This window comes from Acomys russatus, chromosome 31 (assembly GCF_903995435.1).
Source record: "Acomys russatus chromosome 31, mAcoRus1.1, whole genome shotgun sequence".
Taxonomy (NCBI): Eukaryota; Metazoa; Chordata; class Mammalia; order Rodentia; family Muridae; genus Acomys; species Acomys russatus.
In genome coordinates this window covers 22,539,972-22,555,175 of record NC_067167.1, presented here as the reverse complement: position 1 = coordinate 22,555,175, position 15,204 = coordinate 22,539,972, and the positions used below count along the sequence as shown (strand labels likewise).

At 39.7% G+C, this 15,204-nt stretch overlaps 1 protein-coding gene across 4 annotated transcripts in view; it reads right to left on the bottom strand.

Moving 5' to 3' along the window:
- The window catches only part of Kitlg (KIT ligand), a 79,811-nt gene that overhangs the window by 16,088 nt on the left and 48,519 nt on the right, over positions 1–15,204 (bottom strand). For all 4 annotated transcript variants that reach the window (XM_051172662.1, XM_051172663.1, XM_051172661.1 and 1 more), the window contains exons 3-5: positions 14,705–14,767; positions 1,895–2,065; positions 11–167 (exon numbers count right to left, since the gene is read on the bottom strand). In XM_051172662.1, the coding sequence (XP_051028619.1) occupies positions 11–167; positions 1,895–2,065; positions 14,705–14,767 (391 nt within the window). The remainder of the gene's footprint in view (positions 1–10; positions 168–1,894; positions 2,066–14,704; positions 14,768–15,204) is intronic.

The following is a 15,204-nucleotide window of genomic DNA, read 5'->3' as shown; positions in this document are numbered from 1 at the left end:
AATGCCTTACCTTTCTCAGGACCTAATGTTGAAGAAAGCACACAATCGCTAGTGTCAGATGCCACCATGAAGTCCTTGAAGGCATCAATGGATCTATTGAAAATACTAAAGAATTCTTCAGGAGTAAAGAGCCTGGTTTCTGGCCTCTTAGTTGATTCCTTTACATTCTAGACAAATAATAAATAAATAAATAAATAAATAAATAAACAAACAAGAAAGATAGATTCTATTTTTCAACTGATTCATAGACTTGACTGATGTCAACACAATGGGATGTTGACTACGCTCTCAAAGACTCAAGTATCTGAACTCTACCAGCCAACAGGTTTTGGACAGCTGTTCTAAGAGACACAACTCAAAATGGTTAAAGAGAATAACGATGGCATCAGGTCAGTCACAGACTCAAGTGATGACCAAAGCAACTAGGGGACAATAAACAAAGCAAAAGAAGGAGCAATAAACAATGGGGCAGGACCAGGTCGCAACAACAGGACAATGAAATGATCCCCTCCCCCCTAAATAATTAAGAATTTAAAAAGTGCTTCTTAAAGTATGAGTGTTAGCTTTGAAGAGGCGCTGCTCTATAACATATGTTCCAAGAACTTATATCTTGCCATACTAAATATAGACAAAAATATGAATGGAAGGGAACTCCATTGATGTTTTATTTTTTTAATTGTGTGTACATATGTGTTGGGGTGGTAGAGGTGGTATGTGCGTGTTTGAGTGCAGGTACACATGGAGTCCAATAGAGGGCATCATATTGCTGGAGTTGGGATTACCAAGGCTTGTGAGTTGCTCAGCGTGAGTTCCAGAAACTAAACTTGGGTCTTTGTCTGAACAGTAAGTGCTCTTAACTGCTGAGCCATTTCCCCAGCCCCAGAGGAAACTTTTATACAGTGATTTAGAAATTCTACTCACAGGAAAATACCTTAGGAAACTTTGCTGCACATATAATCATAAAACAGAGAAAACTTTGACCAGGAGTATTTGTAATCCTTATATCAAGGCAATGGATGAGTGGCTTAATAAGTAGTCACAACCTTAATTATAATGGAATACTCTATAAATAGCAAAAACAACCAACTAATGTTATGTATATGAAAGTTAGCATATCTTATGAACAATATCAGATGACAGAAACACATCATAAAGAAAATAATAGTATGACTAACTTATATAAGGTTTAATGAATCAAACCATAGCTCTATGTTAAAAACACAGAAAGAATTAATATTCTATAATATTAATAGCACACACATATAATTTCTTGGGTTCTAGTAAAATGGCCATGGCTAGTAAATGCACATTCTTTGTTATTTGTAATGATTTACCCAACACTGCCATTTCTTAAACACAAGTCATCTTTAAATCTTCAATACATATGCTATTTCCTTTGTGATAACTTTGTGATGTAACTGGTTTTTGGTTTTTTTTTGGGGGGAGGGGAGGATTCCTCCTTGTTATAAATGAAGTGGCATTCTCTCTGCAATAGTAGCATGATGTGCATAGATAAGGCAGTGCTGAGAAACTGTGAATTTCAAAGTATGGTCTAAATTCAGAAATCAGAAAGTAAAACAACCGCAATGGTAAACTGTCATGAAGAGATTATTAACATGACAAGAGTGCCAAGGAAAGAGAGCATTAAGCTAGCTGAGCCCTTTATTCAATTAGGTCAGTGGCTATTAACCTTCCTAATGCTGTAAACTTTAACACAATTCTTCATGTTGTGGTGACCCTCAACCATAAATCATTTTTATTGCTATTTCATAATGGTATTTTGATACTGTTATGACTTGTAATGTAATATCAGATATCCTGCATACCAGATATGTGACCCCTGGGAAAGGGTAACTGGACCCCCCCAAAAAAGAGGTTGTGATTCACAGGTTACCTTAGGTGCGTTTTCTTCCATGCATTCCACGAGGTCATCCACTATTTTCCCAAGTTTGTCTATGATTGAGTAATTACTCAAGCCTTCAGAAATATTGGAAAACTTGTCCAGAAGAGTAGTCAGGCTGAGTGACAATTGTATTACCATGTCTCGTAGCCAGCAATGACTAGGCTGGAAGAAATTCAAAGAAAAAAAAAGAAAGCATCTATTAATAAGTATGGCAAAGTCAGAGAGCTCTTCATGTCTGCCAGTGCTTTAGTCGCTGACTGCAGGACAAAGAATGTCCTCAGAACCCAGCAGGTCAATTCTTGTTTTGCTCAAGTCAGATTTAACATCCGTTTCAAAATAAACAAATGCGTTGAGATCCAAGGAAACGGTCAATGATTTTGTCCTACCACCGAAGAAAATGAAAAGAACAGAAAGCCGGTTCTTACCCCACACAGTGTTCACGAACTAATCCACTTTAATTCTATGGAAGATTACTTATGGTTTACTCACTGTGTTTTCAAAGAACACTGGATACAGATGGGGTTACCAGAAATTTTTAGGAAAGGGAATCTTAGCTCTGTAGGAACTCCCAAGTCTAAAATAAATTAACCCAAAGGTCTCGACAGTTTTCACGGCTTCTGACTAGATAGGTTTACATGGGTAGGGATGTGGCTTGAGATCTGGTGGGCAGCACCAGCTTTGCTATATGTGGGAGGGACTGCAAAATGAAAGTGTATTTCTTGTTGAAAATTATCATGCCACAATTTACTCAAAAACTATTTAAAATTTCAAGGTTGTGATAGCAGAATGCTAATCCAAGCACGGGCCTAACTCGTGAAGCTAGTTCTGCCCATTTGTTAGATAGAGATATTGGAAGCTGGAACCAGACCTAACTGCTTAAATTCTGAATCACATATCGCACACGTACAGCATGAAAATTATGGAGATAGTTTGCATAATTTGAATGTAAGTTGCATAAAGGCAACATTTTTAAAAGGTCTTGCTCTCTGTGGTGCCTCTATAGCCTAGAGCATTCTGGGGTATCTGGTCATTGCTCTGAAATTATGTGCTAAAGGGATATATGGATGAAGGAAATTAACTGGGGGCTAGAGAAAGGACTCAGTGGTTAAGAGCACTCGTTGCTTCTGTAGAGGCCTTAGGTTTACTTCCCAGCATCCTCAGGACAGCTCACGATCACCTCTCACTCCAACGGCAGGGGACCCAGGGACCTCTTCTAGCATCTGGTAGACATATACTGCACATACATGCAAGTAAACACTCATCAACGTAAATACTTAAAAAATCCCTTAAAAAAAAAAAAAAAAGAATTACAAAAATACACTACATTCCAGGTTATCACTCTTGGAAAAACCCCAAAAGAGTAACTATTTTGCACTCTGTAAAATATATCTTTATCTCCATAAAAATCAAGGCTATTATGCAGAGTATGGCGGCAAAGCACATTGCTACCAAAACACTCACCCTCCAAGTACCAGGGATCAACCTCAGGGCTTTGCTTCTGCCAGCTGAGCACTTTTACACTGAGAATGATGCTCAGCCCTCGACTTGTTGAGGCAGTGGTTTACACTGTAGCTAAGGATAGTCTTGAACCTGCTAAGCAGCCTAGACTGATTCTACACTCCTGCTCCTCTGCCTCCAACTCCCAGAGGCTATAGCTGTGAACATGCACCTGTCTCGCCTGGTACTCTAGAAATGTTATTACAACACTGAAAATGTAATAATAAATTGAGTATGTTTTGCTTAATGGACTACTTTTCAAGAAGGCTCTACTAATGAGAAAGATAGAATTTTTTTGTCTGGGTTGATATATTTATTTGCTCAATTGTTCTTCAAAACTTGAATTCTTTATTATCAGAGTACTCACGATAATTAATGTCACACAAAATGAGTCAAGCTAATAAATTTGATTTCTCTACTTACCCGCGGGGGGGGGGGGACTTGAGTGATTAATTCATTTATTATAATTTACAGAGTTATTATATATTTGTTTCACATAACAGTTTTAACTAACATAATCTAGCAACAACAACAACAAAAAGGAATTTGGTTTATACAAAGATTGGTATGCTCCAATTCCTAGAGACAACCATTAAACATCATCAAACCTTTTCGAATGTTGGCCCTGGTTTCAGGAAAGGAATTCCCTTCAAAGCTCCTTCATGCTGACTCACTGTTAAGGCTCTCTCCTATTTGGGCAGTGCTAACTCCTTTGAGGCAGCAGCCTTCTGAGCTACTTTTACAAATGTGTGGTCGCACATTTACAACTGCTGCCTGATAGGATGGCCCACAGCACATACTTTAAGTAGTATTCACACAGCAGTGTAGCCCTCACCAACACGCACAATCGGTCTCAGCCAAGCCACTTTTCAATGATAACAGGTTGAATGTATGATTTTAAACTCTCTGTATGTCATGTCTCATGTCGCCAATATTCTTGCCTATCCTCTTGGGTACTCCGACACAATTAAATTCCCTTGTTTTGAAGTGAGGCACTCCTTTTATCCTGTGCTTGTTCCTTTAGGAAAGTATTCTTTCTCTCTTCTCTCTGTCTGTGCCCCACAAAGCCCCCTAGTCACAGTAGAGGACGGTGCTCATTCATTTCTTATTTTAACCTGGGGAGTTCCAGATTTACTGTCCCTTGTGTTTGGCTTTTTGTGTTTCGGTATTTAGGACAATTCATCTTCTCCTTTCTATTTAGTTATAGCTTCTCTCATTTTCAGAGGCTTAAATCAAGTCTGAGATAGGGGTTCCCAAGGTTTATCCTCTCAAACACACGGACAACTTGTCTTAATAATAACAATTTTTGACATGAATCCATTCATTTATTTCTTCCCTTATTGTCCCCATATCCCATTCTGCTGTACAGACAGGACCTTGATATGAAGGACACGTGAGCTGCCACCTTGTGATCCTCCTGCCTCAGTCTCCCAAAGTACTAGGGTAAGAGAAACATGCCACCAAACACCAAGCTTGCTATAAACTCTTGGGCATCCTATTAAAAGCTCACATATTTCTAATCCCTTGCTATTATATTTTATCCAACAGTCATTATTTTTTTTTTTACCATAATTTTCTTGAAAAGATTGTACCTTTAACTCAGTCCTATAAATTCATTAATTTGTTTACTCAGCTATGCAAAAGCTTTTTAAGACTCCTGGATCTACTCAGGAGACAAAGTAAGCAGATCACGTTCACTTTTGGCCTCTTTTGACCTTCTTGCCTGGGGGAGGGGACGGAGGGAAACCAGTTTTGACTAGAACATCAAGCAGTTTCTTGTCCTTCTATTTTTCTTCTTAATTAAATATAGTCAATGATTTGCAAAGGAAACAAAGCACAATGGACTAAGTATTTCATTTGTGAGATGATAGGAGGGAGCTCTCTGTGTTTCAATTCTTCCAAGATTATGATTATGAAATAGATGATTAAGTGTTGTCAAATTCACAAACGGCATCCTTTTTCCTTTGCCTTAAAATGGCGTTATCACTGCTTCTTATCTTTCAGAGGCCAGTTTAAAACTTAAAGTACTTTAAAGCAAATATTAACTTACAACAGTCATAAGAAGAACATAAGATAGAATGTTCTCTTTCGCTGACACAATGCGAAGGATCAGGAAAGTTAACAGTAACACAAAGTGTGAAAGAGAAAACACACAGCTTTCACATTTCATAATAGCTTGTAATTTGACTCCCCCTCCTCCAATCCATAGATACAGCTATCAAAGGAAGAATTAAAGACAGCTTTGAGTAGGAAAATTTGCCTGAAAAAAATTTTTTTGACTCCGTGCTTCATATAATCTCTCCCCTTCTGGCACCTTCTGACTTCCATTTTCTGGGTTAATTGGAGCGGGCCTGTGTGAGACTACTGGAACAGTGTGTGTTCCCTACTCCTATATATTTGTAACATGCGTTAATCTAGAATGCTAATTGACTTCAAGGCATTAAACCAACATCTTAGGACGATGAGCAGATGAGTAGCACTAACGATTTAGCTATGAACTTCCTTAAGGATTTTAATATAAAATCACTGTCCTGTGATTTTACTACATGGCTAAGTAAAAGATACAATGAAAGACAAATATAATTATCAGTAATCTAAACACAAGTAGGAATACCACTGCTTTGGAGGGGCAGTGATGAAAATCCCCATGCATTCCTAAGACCAAGAAAATGCTAGAAAGAAGATGAATGGATTCTCTAAGATGTGTGATGCAGCCACCCTGCAGTATCAAAACTGGGTAATTTGAGCCATGCATGAAGAAAACATGGTAGAAATACCTTGAGGTTTTGCTAAGTCTGGCATATTGTGTCCTCTCAGAATCTGACACATTATTGTACATCCATCTCAGACTTACAGTCTCTCTGTGGTCACTGTCAGATAGCTATGCGCTATCTTACTGAGCCTAAATTTGCTATAAGGCCAATATCAATCAGATTCTGAGGGAGAAAAGCCCCAGCTGGTAAACTTTCAATGGTATTCACAACAAGTATTCACGCAGTCTCTAATTCATGGCAATGGCAATATAATCCTATGGGTGGGCAAATCTGAATTTTCCTCTAAAAGTACTTTGTAAAATATTATGTCTTGACATGGCTAGTATAGACTTCCCAAAGCATAACTCCTTCTCGATGATCAGGGTTTGGGGATGACGCTGTCTGGTCCTCCCCTGAACAACTCATTTGGGTTATTAGCACTAATTTTGCATTTTCTTCCAAATTAAAGGGATGGACAATATTCAATCTAACTAAGATGGTAATCAACCCGAGTGGTATGGGCATAAATTCATGCTATTTCTTGGGACAGGCCTATCAGTGGCCCCCTCGAGCCACACCCAACATAGCAAGAGAGGATACATTACAAGGATGGGTAAAACCAGCCCTTAGTCCCTGTCACCTCACTTTGAATGAATTCTAGGTGAGTCAATTCATTTACTGCTTCACTTCCTCCATCTGTAAAATGAAGGGATCTGTCTAATCTATGCTGGCAAATGTGGAGTCTAATCCTACTGGTGGCTATTTATTGCCCCATACCACGATGAACACTTAGTGCCTGAGGTAGAATTTGCTATAGCTTTGAAATATGTAGTGGATTTCCAATAATGTAAGGATGGTACAATATTCTACAGGTAATTTTCTATTAATTGCAAAGTAAATGGTTGTATGTGGCATATTGTAAGCTAATTACAGTTAATTGTGCTCAATTGCATCTGTTCTTTTAAACTTTTTTTTTTAATGTGGCTACTCAACAATTGAAGATTACATGTGGTTCTTTCCTTTCTATCAGACAGCAATTTGGCCTACATGTTCTAAACTGTGTCTCAACCTCATTTATTGAGTTGAGCCCTAGTGCCGTAGGTGAATACGCTAAAAAGCTATGTAAACCATTATTCAAAATATTGGTTTATCTATTTTCTTTCCTTCCTTTTGATCTTTTTTCTTTCTTCTTTATCCCTTCCTTCTTTCCTTCCTTCCTTTTTTTTTAAAACAACTTTCTTAAGGTGGGGTATTGGTGCTATGGAGCTATAATCCTAGTACTTCAGAGGACGAGGTAGGAAGATGTGGACTTTAAGGTAATTGTTGGCTTTACACTGAGCTTAAGGACTTCCTAGGCTACACAAGTCCCTGCTTCAATAAAGTGAAATCAAAATTAAAAAGTAATACTTTTATCCTAAATGAAAGGTAAAAGTAGATAAAGCAATGGGCACACTCCTTTACTTAGCCAAATTTATTTTCTATAGTAAATAGTCCCTTCTCATAGAGGTAGACCATCTAAATCCATATGTACAGTGACATGTTTTGCTAGGCCATGGCTTAGATGATGGTGTACACCTGACTCACAAAAAAAAAACAGTAAGAAAAATCCCTCCAACAATTGGTAGTGGTGATAGGAGCTATAATTAGTCTTTGAGCCAGGTTCAAACTGTAGTGTGTCGTTTCATGCTCTGAGACAATTGTGGAACAATGAAGAAGCGTTCTGCACAGACATGGGACAATCTGCGCAGAATCAGGCAGGTTAGGGTAGGGTTAGGAAAGGGAAACCTAGGAGCTTTGCACACGCCCAGGCCCTTGGCAGGGAGGTTCTGTAGCATCCTACAACAATGGGACCTACCTTCCTTCCTTTTCTCCCCTGCCCCTGTTTTCCCTTTTCTCTTCCTCTCCCTTTTCCTGGTTAATCTGGAGTTCACCATGGTTAAAAAAAAGGATCATAAAAGTCCTTATTAGTGTGGCAAGATGGGCTTCTTCAGTACTCACAAACTTGGCATTTTCACTACAGGGAAATGCTGTCTGGTAAGGTTTTTTATTTTGTTTGTTTGTTTTTGTTTATTTTTTAGTAAGTACTATATGCAAAGAATCATATAGAGAACGGAGAGGAACACAACAAGGTGAAAGAGGCCATCCCCGTCTTTTCTATAGTTAAAAATAGAACAAACAAACAAAACGTAACAGCATAGCCATGGCATCTGGGAACAGTGGCACATCAGTGTACCAGCAGCACTGGGAGGCTGAGAGGCAGGAGGACTTCGCGCTTAAGACCAGCCCGGGCTACACCACCAGAGCCTATCTCAAAGTTACCAAGTTATCATCACCCTGACAATAATAGCAAAGATGATGAGAGTTGTTAGATGTACATCATGCATAGCTCTTTTATAAATATCTTAATTATTCCTTACAACACCGTGAAAGGGGCACATACCATACACGCTCTTCAGTTGCCCTATAAGTAATACACTGATCTACCCACAATGAATGCTTTTTAGGAACTTCTACAGAAATCAAGAGATAATCAGCTAAAAGACAACATGCCCTCAGCAGACTGTTGCTGACCACCAATCAAGATACTCCACTCAGTCTACACGTGGCATTAATTTCCTATGGTCTCATATTAAAGAGGGGAGAGAAAGCACAGTCTAGAGGCATAGATGATGGCCTTGTATAAAAAGGAGACCTTAATCTGCTGTTAAAAGAGCTGGTAACCAAGACATATTGAGTTCTAAAACAGCCACAAGTCCATGGTAGGGTATGTGGGCAGATGAAAGGCCACCTGTGGCAAAGGTGAGCAACACTCAGCACAGCACAGGCGTTGAGAACAAGCAGGACCACATTAGGGGGCAGTGATGCCTCAGGCTTGGGTGGTGAGCTGATGTAGGGGAAAACAGGTGTTACAATGGCGAGGCTAGGATGAGGCAAGATTAGGGAGTTTTATAAACAACAGGTTTAGGGACTTGGCCCTCAGCCTTTGGCAAACTGGAACACTGAGATGGTTCTTGAACAGAAACGACTCAATACAAATAGAATAGAAGGCTCAAATGCACAGTTAAGAACTCTTACAGCCAAGATGTCATGAAGTGTGCACAAGTATAAAGAAGAGATAGCAGCAGCATCTAGGTTCAGATAGTGTGTAGTGAATTACAGGTACCCAGACTTCACAGTCACCTTGGGAACCAAGGAAATGACAAGTGATACACATCAGGGCGTGCTCCTACTTCCTTTCTTTGCATCCTTCTATTAAATATGTATTAAGCATCCTACCATCCAGAAGGCACTGCAGGTGTAGAAGAGCACAACGTAAGACAACAACGTGCATGTAGAGTTTTCATCTTATAAAGTTTGTAAGCTAGGGAAAGAGGATTCATCAAATAGCCCCATAAGCTCTCAGGAAACTGGATTCTGAACCAGTGCTGCAATACAACTTTTCCTGTTTCTGAAGATGAGTAAGATGTCAGTCAGCATATTTGAAGGAGGACTAGATCTGCCATTGTATAATTACTTTTAAGTCACTCTGTCAACCAGAGAAACAAAGGATCCAATAATAAGTCCTGGAATGACAAAGGAAAAAAAAAAGAACCCAGAGTCAGATGAAAGAAAATGGTAACAGCCTCAAAGTGAGGCTGTGGATACCCAAGGAAGGCTACAGATAAAGACAGCTAAAAGGCGTACTCTCTCAGTAATAATAGAAGTCCTCAATCAATCAATTCCCTCTTAGTTGTTCCTTTTAAAAATGCTTTAGGAACTGGGAATATGCCTCTGTGTGCCTGGCATATGCACAATCCTGAGTTTGATCCTAAGCCCCCAAAGAAACAAAAACAAAAACCATGAAACAGCAAAGATTAGTGTAGGTAATAAAGATCAGTGGTTACAAAATTTGGATAAGGAGCAGGATGGTCACATGAGTTTAATATGTCTCTAAGACTGTTAATAAGTAAATGCACAGAAATCAGCTGAACATATTAACCAGGTGGAAGAAACAAATAGCCTTGCAGTATGTCATCCCCTGCATGCTCTGGGAGAGACAATCAGAGTAGGTGTCATCACATGACATCATGACTCAGAATGCATGAATTCTACAGCATTTAGTAGGAACCATTAGCCATGTTTGAAAGGGAATGCTTTTTCAAGTGGCTCCTTCAAAAATTTCAGTGCCATAAAGACTAAGACTAAGGGACTTTTGAGGGGGACTTTAAGATATGATCTGTTGCTTTCCTACTGCAGCTAGAACAAATTACCACCAAGCTGGTAAACAAGACCAAGTTCATTTTACAGTTCTTGGGGCCAGACATGTGAGGGAGAAATTCGCTGTGCCTTTCCCAACTGCAACAGGCCACTCGTCACTATTCCTGCTGCTCCTGCTTCCATTTTCAAAGCTAGCAGAAGAGCATCTGCAAATCTCCCTCTCTATCTCAGACACATCTGATTTCTTGATGCAGGTGTAAGTGCATTGAATGAGTACAGTTGATAATCCAGGCTAATCTTCCCACCTCAAAAATCATAACTGAAGTACTTCTTCAAAGTCCCCTTAGCCAGATAAATAAGCTGGACTAGACATCTTTGGGGAAATCACTATATTAAAATCACCTACTGGAATGATGGCTCAGCAGTTAAGAGATGTGTTTCTCTTCCAGGACCCAAGTTCAGTTCTCAGCACCCATGTCTAGCAATAGCTCTAGCCTCCAGGAGTACCTGCACCTATGCGTGCACTCTTGCTTGCATGTGCATGTGCACACAATTTAAAGTAATAGAAAGAAATCTTTAAAAATTCAAATGTAAGTCATGGTCCTAGAATGGACCTTTACCGGAGGAATAGAAATGAAAAACTAAAAAATAAAATTGAAGAAAGCCAATACATTAAACTATAATGATTACTGTTAATTTTACTACAGTTTAAAATATGTTGCTGATAGAGGTAAGATAATACTTCCCTATTTAAGAAACATGTACTAAAGTATTTAGAAGCAAAGGGCCATGATGTATACAATTTACTTGGAAAAATAATATAATATTTATACAGAAAAGGTTTTGATAAAGCAAATGAAAAAAATAGTTGAATCTGGAATAGAGCATATGGCGTTCTTCGAATATTCTTGCAATTATTCTGTACAACTAAAGGCATTTCCAAATTAAAAATTAAAAAAAACCCTGTGACTGTGTGTATATAATTTACTCTAATTGAAAATGATGAAGAATTTACTCCAGCATCTTCTGGTTTACGGGCAGATACACACATTAGGCTGCACAGCAACCCCAAGTCCATTCTTTGTATAGTAACTGATGGGTAAATGAAATACCTAGCCGCATTCATTCAGGTATTCCTAAGCTGGATGCAGAGACCCACAGCCAAACATTAGACAAAGCTCGGGAGTCCTAAGGATGAGGGGGTCCTATGGAAGAGTTGGAAGAACGATTGAGCGAGCCGGAGGAGGCAAAGACTCCACAAGAAGATCCACAGAGTCAACTAACCTGGGGTGGTGGGGGCTCACAGAGACGGAACCACCAATAAAAAGCATGCATGGACTGGTCCTAGGCCCCCTGCACACATGTAGCAGATGTATATCTTGGTCTTCCTGTGGATCCCCCAACAACTGAGTCTGATGCCTCCCTTTGGATCCTGCTCCCCAAAATCGGCTGTTTTGTCTGGCCTTAGTGAGAGAGGATGCACACAGTGCTACAGTAACTTAATGTGCCAGAGAGGATTGGTACCCATGGAAGACATCCCTATCCGCTGAGGAGAAGGGAGAATAGAGGGAGAGGTGTGGCAGGGTGGGTGGGGCGTGGGGAGGGAGCGGAGACTAGGGGGAGAGGAAGGCTACGATCAAGATGTAAAGTGAATAAACAAATAAATTTTATAAAATAGTCCTTAATTTTTTTAAAAGAGGAAGTTCAAGGAAGAACTCGAACCCATCTGGCAAGTATTAGAGTTGTAAGCATCTTCAACTAGCGTTTTTCAGTGGATTCGTATACTAACCGGATGACCACAATCCGCTATTCCATTTTTTCTGAGACAGAATCTGCTAGGTTAATTTTCTATGAAGGCCAGAGAGGAAAGTAGACTTTCCTTTTCAGTCTTTAGCTGCTCTTTACAACAAAAGTGAAAAAATAAACTGTATCCCACCCAGTGCCCAAGGCTGACTTTTATTGCTTTGGCCCCAGGGACTCTTTCTGGCATCAAGTCCCACTCCACCCTCCATTGTTTAAAGACAAAAAGATTAGGCAGCTGGGACTCCGACCACCAACAAATCACCACAGGCCACTCAACTGGGGACCGCCTCTGGTCTTGGCAGAAACCGAACATTTAAAATGAAGGTAAAGGGTAAGACCCCAGTTTCTGGGCTAAGCCCTCCGCACCAGCTTGGTTTCTCCTGCCAACGGCGGTGGCCAAGAACAATGTCTCTCAGTAGTTCCACGAGAGCGTGCCAAGACCAAATAATAGCAGGCTTTTCTCAATTGTAGAAACACGCACAAAATATGTGGCAATAAGTCGGCTTTATTTTTACAAGCCTGGCTCTAGCTATCACCAGCCCATGCTGAAATTTATGATTTAGCACTGTCTATGATTAGACCGGCACGAAAGCATCTATTTAGTTATTACTCCCCCCCCCCCCCGCCCCCGCCGCCGTTTAACACTTGCTTTGCGGAGAGCAGCAGGACCGCTTTTGAGCAAGCCTGGCAACAGCCAGGCTCTAGGCTACTGCAGTCGCCTAGAAGCTTCCTTCTAACACTTGGCTCATCACTGTAATTATTCACATCCCCATGTTCCGTAACCCAGAGTTAAGAGTCAGATGGAGGATGGGGGAGGTGGGAAGGGAGAGTAGGCGCTCTCTTTGAGGTTTGTCACGTTTACACTGTAGAATCCTTGGTCAAAATAAGTCTGGGCTGTAAACCTTCTTGAGTCTTTTGCTAATACAAACAAGTTTGCTTAATGCACAGGGCTTCTTATCACCTTTGTGTGTGTGTGGGGGTGCCAGGGTGTGGGGGTGACATCGATTTGCAAAAAAAAAAAAAAAAAGTGTGTAACAAAAAGGCTACGCACTTTGCCCACAGTTATGGTTAAAATTTTTGCCTGTTTGGTTGGTTGGTTGATTTTGTGGTGCCAGAGATGGAATCCAGGACGCTGCATATGTTGGGCAAGCACTCAAATGCTGAGGCCAGAGTTGAAATGTGTAAGCACAGGCTCTTCAGCAAATACTTGCTGACTAAGTGACTGCACTGACTTATTCTCAAGTTGCTCTAACTTTCCCTCTCTGTTCGCAGAGAATTCTGCTACTAGAACGGACAGACAGTGGCCAGGCTTGAACATAGCTGGTCCAGCAGGAAGATACATGTTCTACGGAGTTCTAAAGAACTTTCGGCAGTTTATGTTAAAAAAAAAATGCTCATGAAGTAAAAGAAGTGTAGGCAAGGACAGTCTCTCGAAATGAAAACTTTGTGTGGTATCTGAAAGGCATTGTGAAGAACATAGAAATATGCTTTTGCTTGAGTAGTCTACAGAAACCACATTCAACATAATGCACAAACAACAGGCTGTGAGTATTTGGTATAGGGGTGCAAAAGAGGGGGCAGGTCAAATGGCTTTAACTTTACTCCCGGATCGCAACAGTTACAGTGAGTCGCCATGGATAGTACATGTTGAAAACATGGAGCTAATTGCAAGTTGGAACACAGAGTACAACAGCATTAACTTTGTATCTTTCAGTATGGCAAACCTTGATATCTTATGAATGTATAAAAGCATGCTTGGTTTTTTTGTTTTGTTTTGTTTTGTCTTTTGTTTTGGTCTACATAATTCTCATGGAGTTTGCCCACAGCCAAACAGCCAAAAATTTACATCGAAACAAGGAAACTGTTGCTCACAATAATACCATTAAGAGACAATATGGGGAGTAGCGGGGAGGGGAAAAAAGGCATGTACGAGGCTGAGTTATAACATTTTACCATCAGGGGAAACATCTGCAGTGGATACTGAGCAATGTTAAGGTATGCTAAGCTCAGTGAAGAGGCTACACACTCTATGTTTATTTCATACTCACAAATCTAACACTGTAATCATGTTTCAATCACAGGGGAGAGTGTTTTTTTTTTTTTTTTTTTTTTTTTTTTTTATTATAACCAAATACTTTTATTCAAAGATCTATTGCATGGCTAATACGTTCAGAAATAAATTATTCCATGTCCTTAAATGAAATAGGAATGAGAGTTACCATATATATGAGACACTGTCAAGGAAAAAAATTAACACGACTCTACATTCAGGCCTCTTTAAGAGAGATCCAGTGGAAAAGGAGACATCAATTGCTAAGTCTAAAGAAAATGGCCCATTTCCTTTTAGTACACAGGCCCAAAACACACACTGAAATCCTCACTCACAATCTAGCAGCAGATTGAGGGAAACATTTTTTTAAAAGTATATGGCAAAATCTATAAAGACATCATTTTTAAATGAAGACGAAGAGTAGATGATTTCTTTAATATGGATGATCCCATTTCCCCATTAGTTACTAAAATACAGCTCAGAAACATGCAGATTACATACCAAAACATCCATCCCGGTGACATAGTTGAGGGTTATCATATAGTCATTTGGAAGATTTGCCACCTACAGAGATAAATAAATGAATAAGTGAGTAAATACAAAAAAATTCCTTGAGAAAATTCATACATCCAATCTGTCATATCATTTACATTCCACTCCCCTTTGTTGTCCAATATACAGTGATAAAACTTTTTAACTCTAAATCCAATTATGGGTCACTACGTATATACCATACTTGGTGCTGGAAACCCAGCCAACTACCCAGGGTTAGCGAAGTCACGGGTCTTGGAGGAGAACCTACGACCACTACTTTATCCTAATCCTACTGAGGTTTTGAAAAACATAGCTATGACTCTTGATTTCCAACTGTAACACCGAAATTCCCCTATAGGACAATTTTCCAATTGGTTTCTATATAGGTTGTTAACGCCTCTCCTGTCAGTGATGAAGAAGGAAAATTTTAGCAGGCTCACTGCGTTTTATGTAACGAGTCCCGCAGT